The sequence below is a fragment of the Cygnus atratus genome, chromosome 20 (assembly GCF_013377495.2).
Source record: "Cygnus atratus isolate AKBS03 ecotype Queensland, Australia chromosome 20, CAtr_DNAZoo_HiC_assembly, whole genome shotgun sequence".
Taxonomy (NCBI): Eukaryota; Metazoa; Chordata; class Aves; order Anseriformes; family Anatidae; genus Cygnus; species Cygnus atratus.
The window spans coordinates 11,331,770-11,344,401 of record NC_066381.1 but is presented as its reverse complement, the minus strand read 5'-3'; the positions used below and the strand labels follow the sequence as shown (position 1 = coordinate 11,344,401).

At 36.7% G+C, this 12,632-nt stretch overlaps 1 protein-coding gene across 2 annotated transcripts in view; it reads right to left on the bottom strand.

The window, feature by feature from the left end:
• PAFAH1B1 (platelet activating factor acetylhydrolase 1b regulatory subunit 1) overlaps window positions 1–12,632 on the bottom strand; it is a 36,290-nt gene that overhangs the window by 4,974 nt on the left and 18,684 nt on the right. For both annotated transcript variants that reach the window (XM_035561150.2, XM_050714782.1), the window contains exons 3-10: window positions 11,331–11,415; window positions 8,956–9,030; window positions 7,766–7,972; window positions 5,818–5,986; window positions 4,105–4,207; window positions 3,113–3,341; window positions 1,620–1,721; window positions 813–969 (exon numbers count right to left, since the gene is read on the bottom strand). In XM_035561150.2, the coding sequence (XP_035417043.1) occupies window positions 813–969; window positions 1,620–1,721; window positions 3,113–3,341; window positions 4,105–4,207; window positions 5,818–5,986; window positions 7,766–7,972; window positions 8,956–9,030; window positions 11,331–11,415 (1,127 nt within the window). The remainder of the gene's footprint in view (window positions 1–812; window positions 970–1,619; window positions 1,722–3,112; window positions 3,342–4,104; window positions 4,208–5,817; window positions 5,987–7,765; window positions 7,973–8,955; window positions 9,031–11,330; window positions 11,416–12,632) is intronic.

The window sequence follows — 12,632 nt, the reverse complement described above, 5'->3', positions numbered from 1 at the left end:
AGATATCTCAAGAGGTCTTTTCCAACCCAAATGATTCTATGATTCAGAACACCTAATTGTACAGAAAAGGTTCAGCAAATAAATCCATGAACTGAAACAGACAATTCCAAGGATCTAATGTTAACACTTTAATGTTCTTTAACCTTTCTTTAGCCCTTGTTGATCAGCTGCTTTCAATAAATTAAGAGTGAAGTTGAGTCAGAAACCCTGAATCTTGATTAGAACTGCTAGTTTTATTAGAAAACCTTAGTACCCAATTCCAGGTCCACTGCTAACCTAGCGTACACAGCTTTAATGAAGAAACTAGAAACTGCCCAAGGAGTACAGAGAAAGAAACAATACAGAAGATTCCAGAGTAAAGCTAGTTTTGTTGAGTGAGGAGTGTTTTTGCCAGGGTAGGGGGGAACTGACATCTATCAAGTTCTGGTAATACTAAACTGGAACGCCCAGTAACTACAATTAACATTATTTCCTGACTTTTACCTCGTCCCCTGCCTTTTTTGTTGTTGGCAAGCATTTGTAATACAGCACTGCCCCAAATCCCTGCAAACTCAGCAATGAAGGGTTCCAGAACACCTTGACAGTTAATGTCTTCGTCCAACATGCAACACTGGCAGCAGAAGGGGAAAAAAACTTAACACTCTAAATTCCTATCTGTCCTTATATGACTAAGATACATATAGCACAAAACTTCACTGGAATACCAAAATGTGAATGCCTAGCTTGGTACTCAACTTCAGCAGGTGAAGATGTAGAAAAATTTGTATCTCTGGTTCTGAATGTCTCAATAAGTACTGTGGAACAATACATACCCAAAGAGGTAACAAAGTGTTCGTGCGCATTGAGGGTTTTCATGCATCGTTTGTTCTTGAAGTCCCAGACACGTAGAGTCTTGTCATCAGCACAGCTCAAAATAAACTTCCCCCCAGAATGGAACAGAACGCCACGTACCCAGTTATCATGGCCCACCTTAAGCACAAAGAGACATTAGTGAGCAGATGCATGTTTTAAGGCTGAATACTCTACAATTTATGCTATGACAAACTGAGCAATTCTTTGCTCTGCTCCTGCAAGGAGATCATTTATTTTTCTAAAACCTATTAGAATTCGAGGTTTACCTTCAGTTTCTATTATTACATTTATTATATCAGCACTACCAACAATGCGAGTTCCTGTCCTTGAAGGCAAACAAACAGCGGTTCTCATGTGATCTCCACCGATCCTGCTCCCCACCCCCAGCGCTGACATCTAGTCCAACCTGAATACAGGCTGGAAAACAACAGCCCATAGCCCAAGGGAAGACCACCACATTGAAAGAACATGACATTCCACTGAAGACAAAATTCAGCTGATTATCAGCATTTCCACTGTCAAATCAAGCTACTCATTGTAACAACTACACCACCACGCTCCTGCATTTATACTACGTATTTTGAAATTCTTAGTATTTCTTAGCAACAAGAGCTGAAATACAGAAGCCATTGAAATTGTCTATTTCCAGTGTGTGCCTTATTACAACAACTTTGTCTTTTCTAAAAAAAAAAAGAAGATAATTCACTATATTAAAGTTGGAGTTAAGTACACAGCTATCACCACCAGAAAAACACCAATAAACTTACAAGTGTCATAAGGCACATGCCAGTGCTAATGTCCCACATCTTAATGGTCTTATCTCTGGATCCAGACAGCAGAAAAGGCCCAGGCTTGCCACTCTTCTTAGTCTGCAGAAAATTATGTTTTAAGTTATGGCATATACAGGGGGGAAAGAAGAGGGAGAAAGCAGATCCTTTGAGTGCTATTTCTTAGTAGAAAAATTAGATTATAGGACAACTTACAACTAATAAACACACAATGCTAAAGCTAGGATTCACAGGCATTTTGTTGCTAATACTAGGAGAAATAAACAAAAAATGAAAGGAATTAATCTGTTGAAAGAATTAATTTTATCTCCTACTCATATACCAAAAATACTTTGAATCCAAACTTGCCTACTGCAAGACATTGAATACAGTGGTGGGTGCGGTTCAAACAGAGTTACATCTCAGGACAAACGAGTATGAAGTTCAGACATACCTTTGTGTCCTCATTCTTCATGAAAAGTAATGACGCAATTTAAGAATTTTTGCAAAGTCCCTACTCTGAGCTTATTGCCATTTGATACCAAGCAAAGTATGAATGAAACACTTAATTCTCAGAAGTTGAAATGCTTCAATTGTGAATTTAATATTAACTTGCTCCTTGCTCAAAGTCAAGTACTGTAATGTGACACATATAGTTGATCGGACCAGCAGAGGGCAGTGGAGACACCACTTCAGACAATTATCACTGCAAGACGAAGTGAACATTTGGAATTTAGCTTTAATTACTCTTATTAAAAGATTGTAAGAATCTTTTAAGGATGCAAGTAAAATTTGACTGAAATAATCTGTAAGATCCATCAGTAGACAAGTTCCTGCCTTCAGTGTATCTGCTTTTCTCCTGGGGTATTCAGGTTCTTTATGGGCAGGGTAGAAATGTTTGTTGTGTTCTTTAAACTAGAAATAAAAGTTAATTTCTTCTACACTTTGTCATCCTTAAAAGGAAAATTTTTGCTGACCTTCAGTAAGCCTTTCTTAAAGATTTAATGGCCAAACGACAGAATATGTATCCATGATCATACAAACGCTTTTTTTTTTTTAAAAGAATGTTTTCTCATTTCATTAACTCCGCACACTAGGAAACTGAGGTCAAAGCTTAATTCAAATGCAGTAACATTTTCAATTACATCCAAGGTAGCTTCATTTCTAACTTGCTACTCCCCCTACACCTTTCGTTTGCCTAGGATCCTTATAAACTTCATGTTATGCTAGATAAGCTACCTTCCACATTTCTTTGTGCAAGTATGTGAACACGGTTCCACTCTCTACCTCAGAAATAGCCTCTCTCTAAACTTCACTTTCGTTAGTGCATCTTACTGTTAAAGCACAAAAGCACTGAGCCTACGAAGCCAAGAGGGGGATTAATGTATACCAAGTATAACCAGCAAAAACCCCTCATATACCTGCTGTACCTGCCAAATATTTTGAGAACAAAGCATAGTAGTTTCCATATTTATTAGCATTGGAAACATTACCTCTGATCCCGTAGCTTCTGATATGGTGGAGTATGAGCTCTCAGGAGCCCAGGAAATGCATTCTACCACATGCTCATGTTCTCGGAGCTCAGCTTTGCATTCCTTTGTCGCTACCACCCAAACACGCACTGTCTGGTCATTAGAACAACTGGCAATTAAGGTGCCATCCTGGTTAGGCCGCACCATGCGCACCCATTCTCTGTGACCCGTGAAAGTCTTCACACAGTAACTATTTAAAACAGAGAAACAGAAAGTAATTAACACTGCAGTAAAACCACTATACATGCCTTTGAAATTTAAGGGCACTTGACCTACTCCTAGAAGTTAAGCTAAGCTATTTTAGCATGCATGTCAGTTCTGGCTGATGTACAAGGCCATAAAAACAGTTTATGGTAAGAAGTTCATATGAGAAAGAAGCAACAGTTAAGAACAAGCAAATACTTATTAAGCTAAAAAACAGGAAGCTCGGGGACTAAAAATAAAATTGACGGCCCAGTTTGCATTAAATACGTATTTTAAGAACACAGATTTACAAGTCATTCAGATAGCCTTCACCCACAACCTTGAGCCAATGGATGAATTAAAGAGACTACTGAAGAATGAAAGAAGCAATAAGGCTAAAAAAAATTTAAAATTCAAATTCTTCCTCTGTGGCAAGAAAGGTAACAGATTTCTCCTCCCTCCTGTCATATTCTTTAAACTTGCAGTTAACCACTATATTTATATTCCTACCTGGTCCTGAGTTAGTGTTATACCTTCATAGCTCCCAGAAAGATAAAGCCGGTTACCTTTAATTAGCAGCTATGAAAACCCTGTACTTAAAAGATTTAAGGCAGAAGCCTTCAGTTTATAACTGAAAAGAGCATAATACCATATCTCAAAAAAAAAAGTCTTGCTGACATTCAAGATGCATGTTGGCCCACTTCCTTTTAAAAAGTGCTTTTTTTGTGTGTTTTGTTTAGGTAGTTATGTTTAACTACAATTGCACTTACCCTGTTTGGACTTCCCACATTTTGATAGTTTTATCCCTTGAGGCAGAAACTATATGATCTCCATTGGGCATGATGGCTACTGAAGAAACATTATGATCATGACCTAAAAACAAAAACAAACTTTTATTAAGTGGTACTGTAATATTGTTTTTACAGAGCATATAGGACTTGCTATTCATTTATCTTGAGCAAGCAGCTACAGCAGTAGCCTTTAGCACATTTTATGGAATAATCTTTAAATGTAAATTTACCATACAGTCCAGGCATTGAGCACCCTTTAGGATTGTTTCAAAAAAAATTTTAAGATGTTTTAAAAATAGACATTCACCACTGCAAGCAAAATTTCCTTTCTAACAGTTACAAAGCCTGGCAGTTTAGAAGAGAGCTGCTATGGTGACTATATTTGAAATTATCAGTTAGGTCTGCTTACAGTATTCTGATGCACTATGCAGAAGATGTCTCAAAGGAAAAGAGGTCTTCAGCAAGAAAGCATGCCAAACCTCACTGTATGTGCATAATTCTAGAAGACTGAATGTTTCCAGCATCTGATATTAGATATTAGTAAGATACTATACTGCACTGATTCAAGAGCCAAGTAAGAACCAGTTGTACATACATGAAAGCAACTTTTACTGTTGAGACTGCTGGACTTGAACTACAAAGCAGCTACACTGGTAACCAAGTATCTGAAGTTCTAAAGTGTCAGAGAATACTAGTTTCAGTGCAAGTACTGTACAATTTCCCCTTGAAAATATAATTTATTTCATTTTACTTGAAATTGACCTTAAGGAATACAACTCGCAACACACATGGAACTGTTTCACCCACACTCACATTATAACATCCAGTTCATAAAATTATACCTGCTGCATGTGTGTTCATATAGAGATGCTTAAAGACTGCAAAAAAAAGAACTGGAACACTACTTTATTTTCTCACCATCACCCAGCTGTGTACCATGTTCCACTGCAACATCTGTTCTTTATCTACAATAGTGTTCTGTGGTGTCTTAAGAACTGTACGCATAAAGTCAACAACTTTGTTTTTCTTTGGTGTGTGTGTTTATTCTTATACAAGTCTCAAACATTCTTTATTCCTACTCACCACTTCTACAAGATGACATTAAAAGCATATGAGACAAGCACCAGTATAAAAATGCTTTTATATCAAGACTATAAAATGAGGTAACAGTTACTGTCAATACCTGGATCTCTGTTGTGGTTGCTTTACTTTCCCATTTTTTTCTCCATGTTTTTTGAGACTAATGCACTAGGCACATTCATTTGAAATCAGACAAATATGAAGCAAAAGACTGCACAGTACATATAGAACACTTTTCACCTTACCTGTTTCCTTCCTGAATCAGCATATTAGGGAAATAGTAGACAAAGATAACAAAAACTGTACCTTCAAATCAGTAGAGAGTTATCTGGTAAACATTTAATTTTCGTAACTAAGCTGTTCCGACTGCCACTTCAATATCATTATGGGGAGTTACCCACAGCATCACGCATAGCAGATCTGAGATGCTATTTCGTTCCATAGACACTGAACATACACTTCATTTACAGAGCACTCGAAGCATTATAACATCCCCTTCTTTCTTTTGGACAATACTGTGGTTTATATCCTCTTTCCACATCAGCAGTTTTCCTGGATCAAGAAAATCTCTTCACTTTACAGACCGCTAAACGAGTTCCCTTTATACCTTACCATGCATAGTTCTGATGCACTCAAAGCCCTGGAAATCCCATAGCTTAATGGTCATATCAGCAGAACAGGAGGCCAATAGTTTGCCAGTGTGGTCAAAGGAAATATCTTGCACAGAGTCTGTATGCCCCTTAAGGGTTCGTTCAAAGTCTCCTGTCTCATAATCCCACACCTGACAAGTGAACAGAAAATCTGTTAGCAGCAACGTATTACTCGTGATCTCCAGCCTTACATTTGCACTCTGCAGGCTAGTCTCTCACCTTATTCAATAATTAATTGAGCAAGAGACAAAGAAAGACCAGTAAAAGCCTAATAACATTAAAAAAGCATTATTTTAATATGATTTTGTTACCTATAGATCTATTCCTTTCTATATTGTTTCCGTAACTCTAGTGACACAGCCTGTTTCTAGTTAAAGAAGGTGCTTTCTGCACCAACAATTCCCCCCTCCTTTTTCTTGTCTTTACTGTGGCTCCAGAACCAAACAGCTAGCATTCTGTCTAAAAGAAGAACAACATTTAGAATGCAGTGGTTTAGTAATAATCCAAACCACTCTTAGGAGTTTGATTTATACGCATTAGCTAAATCACAGAATTTATCAGAGATTAAACAGATGTTTGCACAGTTAGTAACTGGAAGATACCATTCTCCCTCCTAACTAAGTCAGTCTTCTATCACCTAACCTTAAACGAAGCCTTTGAAACAAAACAAGCTCCTAGAGATTTTATTGTGGGGTCTCTCTCAATCACAAAATTAGACATTTAATTTTAAATTGTATTCCAAATGAAACAAAAGAAAACAAAAAAACACCCAACAGCAAAAGAATCCATCATCCCCAATAGATGTCAATCACTGGGAATGCAACAGTCAAAAACCATGCTATGCAGCTTGGTTTCCAGCATAAGGAAATTCATCCACTGTATCCATAAGGAGTAAAGAATAACCAAAGCTAATTAGGCTCCTGTATAACATCTAACAAACACAGAGCTGTCACTGTTTCAGTTGACCCAGTCTGCTTGAAGAACAAAAGACCAGTTTTTGATGCTCAAGCCTGCCACAGAAACAAGAACTAGTTAAAAGTTTCTCATGAACTAGATCTGATACGTGTTTTAATCTTCTCCAATAAGTAGCCACTATTAGAAAAACTTGTATTTTTAGGCACATTATTTAATATGCTACTGAACCTTTTTCAGAACAGCACTTTTCCAAATAGTTCTCAAAACAGCACAGATGGCAGCCACGAGAAATATCCTTTATCTGGCAATTTGTCTTAAACCATGACATTCAAAGAAAAACAAAATGCACAATTTTGTCCTTAGAGGATGTTAAAATGAAAAGCTACTTGCCTACTATAACAAATTTGTTTGTGTCACTGTACATTGCAATAAACGTCTATGAAAACCATTTAGAGTTACTGAAAGTCTCTCCTGAAAGTCATGGGGAATTCATGGGACTTGCATGTCCCACTTAAAAATAAGTGGGAAGAAACATTTTTCAGTTAAGAACACATCTGTGTAACCACTAACTTAGCTTTAAAAATAATTTCTTCAAATGACTTGAGGCAATTCTTCCTCCCCTCTCATCACATCTCTATACACTCTGTATGACACTCCTCCTCACTGAGCAGTCAAACTGCATTCTCCCCTCACCAACCATTTATTTTTCCAATTCCTAAATCCACATTAGCTTATTATTTCTTCACAAGTCAAAGGAAAGTCTTCTCAAGTTAAAGGAAATTAAATACTCTTGCAGATATTAACAGGACCAGCATAAAACTATAATTTGTAGATTACACATGGAATCATATTCGAAAGAACCGTCCCTACTGATGCTAAAGCAGAATCTGAAACAATCTTTCACTGGTAGAAAACATGTTCACCCTGAAATACTGACGTTACATATTATTCATCCTCAGACCTCCTTATTTTAATTTTCTGTAGCAAGCACGTACCTTTATTGTGGCATCCTCTGAAGCAGAGACCATAACACTGAAAACTGGATGGAAAATTACTCGAGTGACAGGACTCCTGTGTCCACTCAATGCATACTTCTCTGGAGGACGAGGAATCCACTCTTTAGGGTCTCGTTTTTGACCAAGAGGTCCACCTGATGTAAATTCTTCCTTAGCTTCATTCAGCTTTGATTCTAATTCCATTACCTATGTTTATGGGTTTTAAAGAGACCATTTATTTCTACTCTTACACCAAGATCTAAATCAGCTATAGTGATACCCCAAATACCAACTGGCTCCCAAATCCACAGAAAAGCAAAAGTCCACACCAATTACCAACACTCAATAGCATTGATGTTACTAAAAAAATCAGACCTAAATCAACCATTAATTCCCCTCTCACTTTCGCAAGAAAAGTTCTACCAAATCATATTCATCCAAATACTGTACAAAATTGCACTAGCAACTAACTCAAAGTTTTTTTTCTTTACTAATTTTGACGAACGATTGAAGGAAGTTTTGTTAAGCAAAAGGGATCTGACTACTGCAGTATTTTTTTGTATCCTTGAGATGGCACGTGTTAGCCAACAGCAGAGAAACTGAAGGTGTAATAACATCCTAGGTATATTAACCTCTACGATAGATAGGCCTTTATTATTAGTACACTGATTTTTAAGGCTTTTAATACTCTCTAAACCCACTGAAGCATTACTAAAAAGAGTTTTGTACTGTCCATTTGCAGAAGAATCACTTGCTCTAATGCACTGGAGTTAATGGTATCTCCCCTTTAATGTAATAGCCAAAAACCCCAGCAGCATAGGTTTTTACCTTCTTTCTAAACCAGTTAAGCTGTCTGGAGAAGCTATTCAATCTTTCTATTCACAAATTGCCTTCAGGCACCTTTTTCCTTTCCAGCTTCAGAAATTGTACATACAATCCATTAACTGAAGTCAAGAAATGCTTATAAATAGGCTGTGAGGATGTTTCTACTAGTACTAAGATGGACAAAACATTTTCTGCAACACTGAATTAGCTATTTTCCCCTACACAAGTCATCCAAATTAATTTTTGAAGCGTTTTCTAAACTCCACGCTTGTCTGAGAAGGAAAACATGTAACACTGTTTAGTGATGAGTGTTTCTTTTTAGTTGTACCTTTTTATACAAGTAAATCTATCAGACATCTACTTACCTTCTTTTGTAATCTTATAACTGATGTCCATTTCTTCTCCAGAAGTCCGGCGTACTTCTTATCTAACTCTTCATTCTAGGGGGGGAGGAGTGTTTAAATAAATAAATTCTAGGTCCAAAGCCTCCAGAGGTATTTCTTCAAAAGTAACAAACAGGTCATTTTAACAAAAATCTCTTCACCACAGAAAAAGAAATTAAAGCAAATTAAAAATACAGCAGCAGCAGAGATTAATGATGCAAGATCCTGCAAATAAAATCTAAAAACTAGGACTAATCTTCATTACTTGAAATCTTTTTATTTTTAAGTGTTATGCATTTCTGTGTAAGTTGTGTCCTGTTTTATTACGGGTTTTCCCCTTCTCCTGCCCCAACTAACCCTCATAAGAACAACAGTATATAGCACACATTGACTGCAAGGACCAAGGCATACAGGACTGGTAATTAGCTTCATAAAGACAATCTTCTTTTCACATCCACCAACTAGAGCGTTATGAGCTAATGAACTTCTACCTACAACCGTTAAGACCATGTTAGCTGCATTACTTGTTAGCACAATGCATTTTATTTCTCATAGAAACACACACCGTTTGAGAGTGGCAACCAGCTGCCAGAGCAGGATTACGTATATTCCATCTCACTCGAAAACCATTTATCCCAAACTAATTCTGAACTTTTTTGAAGACTTAATCATAGTTAACCTCAAATAACCACCGTAACATTGCACCGTTTTGTGCCCAAATCTCAAAGACAAGCTTGAACTTCTCCCAGCACCTTTACCTTTCTACCTGCAGCATAGAGCAGACTACTAAACCTACTCCACAGAACAACACCTCTGATGCTGGAAAAATCAACAGTGATTTTGTAACTCTAATGAAAGTTTAATGATGGATAATTTTCTTCCTCTAAATATTTTTCTCCTTTGGGCTCTAGGGAATAACTGGGGAGCTACAACGAACAACTGATGTTATTGCAAAAGCAAAAGGACTATTTTTTTCCCCTCTCACCTGTTAACACAAGGAAAAAAGCAACACAAAAACAAGCAGCATCAGAAGCACAGAATAGTGTGTGAAATGCTGCACAGCTTCATTCTACATACAAAGTGAAAATCTCATACCAGAATAATTCTACTTTTTTTTTTGTCATTTTATAATCCCACCTAATTCAGATTTTTCATCTAAGAAAGTCATATGCAACTTTTAGTAACTGCATTTTCTATTTCCCTCAAGACAATCTAGCCTATTTAGATCACCTTTTTAACTTTTGGGAAGAGAAAACTTAATTAGGTTGATAGATAAAGCAGATAAGGGAATGGTATTAGGATTTTCAATTATAAGTACGGTATTCCAATTTGTAATTTCTACTTGTTTATTAGATACTAGAAGCAGACTGGAGAGATTAACTTACACTTCAACCAAGCATTTGGGAAAAAGAACAACACAATTATAATAGAGGGAAGGCAAGGATTTATCAAAAGTCATCTCATAGAGGCTTACTATACATTCCAGGTGTCTTCAGAGAAACAAATTCAAATGAAATGCACAGCTCTAATAAATGACAACCTAAAAATCATACATTACAAAGGCAAATCAACAGAATTAAGTTGCATGAAATGACTGGTCCAAGTCAATAGCATCCGCACAGCCTGACAAAGTGAACTGTGTACCAGAGCTGACCACCTTCTATTAACTGTTTAGTTCTGCCCTCCTAGTACACCGTTAACCAACCAGTATGCAGCAGTCCCAGGCAATGATTTAACTACTGACCCAACTGCCATCACAAAATGGACCTCCACCACGCGCTCTGTCTGATAAATACAAAAGACAAAAGCAATCCTGTTTTGTCTTCCTGTTCCTAAAACATGACCATGAGAAATCAGCTTCCAAAGTTGCAATCTTATACCATTTCAAGTGTGGTGACAAGAGAACAGTCTTCAGTTTTATTAGTTCGTACTGCAGGAAGTTTATGCTTTTATGCAGAATTCCGTGATAAGAATAAGCACAGTCAAGGAAATGAGTTAGTTACAGGGAGGGGAGGATGGATGTACACAACAGCAGGAAACAAATCAAATGTGAAAACTAAATGCATTCTTCTGATCATTACGAAGAAAATAGGTGATCTCAAAAGGCCCTTTCAAAGCTGAACAGATTCCAAAGCTCCCTGCTCAAAGCAACATCACCTTGAACAGATTGCTCAGGACCACATCCAATGATTATTTTTTAATTTTATGTTAAGACAATAAGCTGTATGAGTATCACCTCCAATTCTGATTGCATGAGCTAATAGGTAGATAAAGCACATACATATTCAGAAGTGACACGTTTCAACATTATGAACTCTTTACTTAGAATATAGACGAATCATTTTGTTTGAACTCACCACATCTAACTCAGCTTCCTTTTTAAAAACTGAATATGCCTCTTCATAGCCATTAGAACGAAGGTAATCTGCTATTGCTCGATTTCTAAAAAAAAAAAAAAACACAAAACCAGTAACAGTATCTTTAGCCATAGTTCTGGATAAGAGTGCAAGGATTTTTTTTTTTTATCATTACAAAAGCATGATCAACATCTTACGTCTTCAGTGCAGTACATCATCTAGAATTATAAGGCTTGTTAAAAACCCAAGCAAATTTCTAGAATACATTCGGTAAACATTTGCTGTTTACATCTTGAAGCAAATACGCTTATATCTTAGAATGTATTTCTTATTTTAGGATTGATGAAGGTGTTGTTTCTTTTCTTTTACGTTACCAAACATTGGAGTTACTTATCAATCTGTATTGCACATCAAACCTAAAGCAGATACAAAAAAAGATGACCATGTCTACACATTAACTTTGTAGCTTTATCACTGAAAACTATGTTGAGAAGAATAGTTTACAGTACTTAAGAGTACTCACAAAATTTTGCTTCAGTTAAACTCGAATAAAACCACTCAGCTTAAGAGAAAAAATTCTAGTTCTGTTTTTCATAATGATACAATAACATTTAGCTAGATTACAAGAAAGGATAGTGCCTGTGACCAAAACACACAGTGCTTCAAATTTTATATTTCTTCAAACTACCCTTCACTTCAACAAAAGATAATTACTAAATCTGTTTTGAACCTCTCTCTCAATATAATTCACATTTGTTTTAGACCTACTCGTAACATGAAAGAACAAAGTTTCAACAGTATTCCAAGACTTCAACAAGCAGACAGCATCTTTTGTTAGTTTTATGATGACAAGACTAAAGGAAACTCCGCATTTTCAAAATGTACTTCAGATGTGGAAGTATTTTCAAATTACACAGCAAAGTTTGCTTAAGAGAAGAAAGCTTAACGTTCTAAAGAGACTTAAAGGTAAAATTACTTTCAGGTACTTTATTAGCCTCCGGAAGGAAGCCTGGTTTTGCTTTCTTGGTATCCCTCACTTTCTTGAGAGGTAGGGGTGTGTGTGTGGTGGGGTTAACCAGATGACCTCCAGAGCTCCCTTAAAACCTCAACTATTCTGTGCATGTGAATGCACGCATGGATGTACACAAGGAACACGTGCAGCAACTACAATATTTAAGTACGCTGACACACAGATACCTTTTAAAAACAAGACAGAGTATCATCTGTGCAAGACATTTAAGAAAGATTAAAACACTGACAGCTGAAGAAAGAAACAATAATGGCAGTGCCCTTAGAGCAATA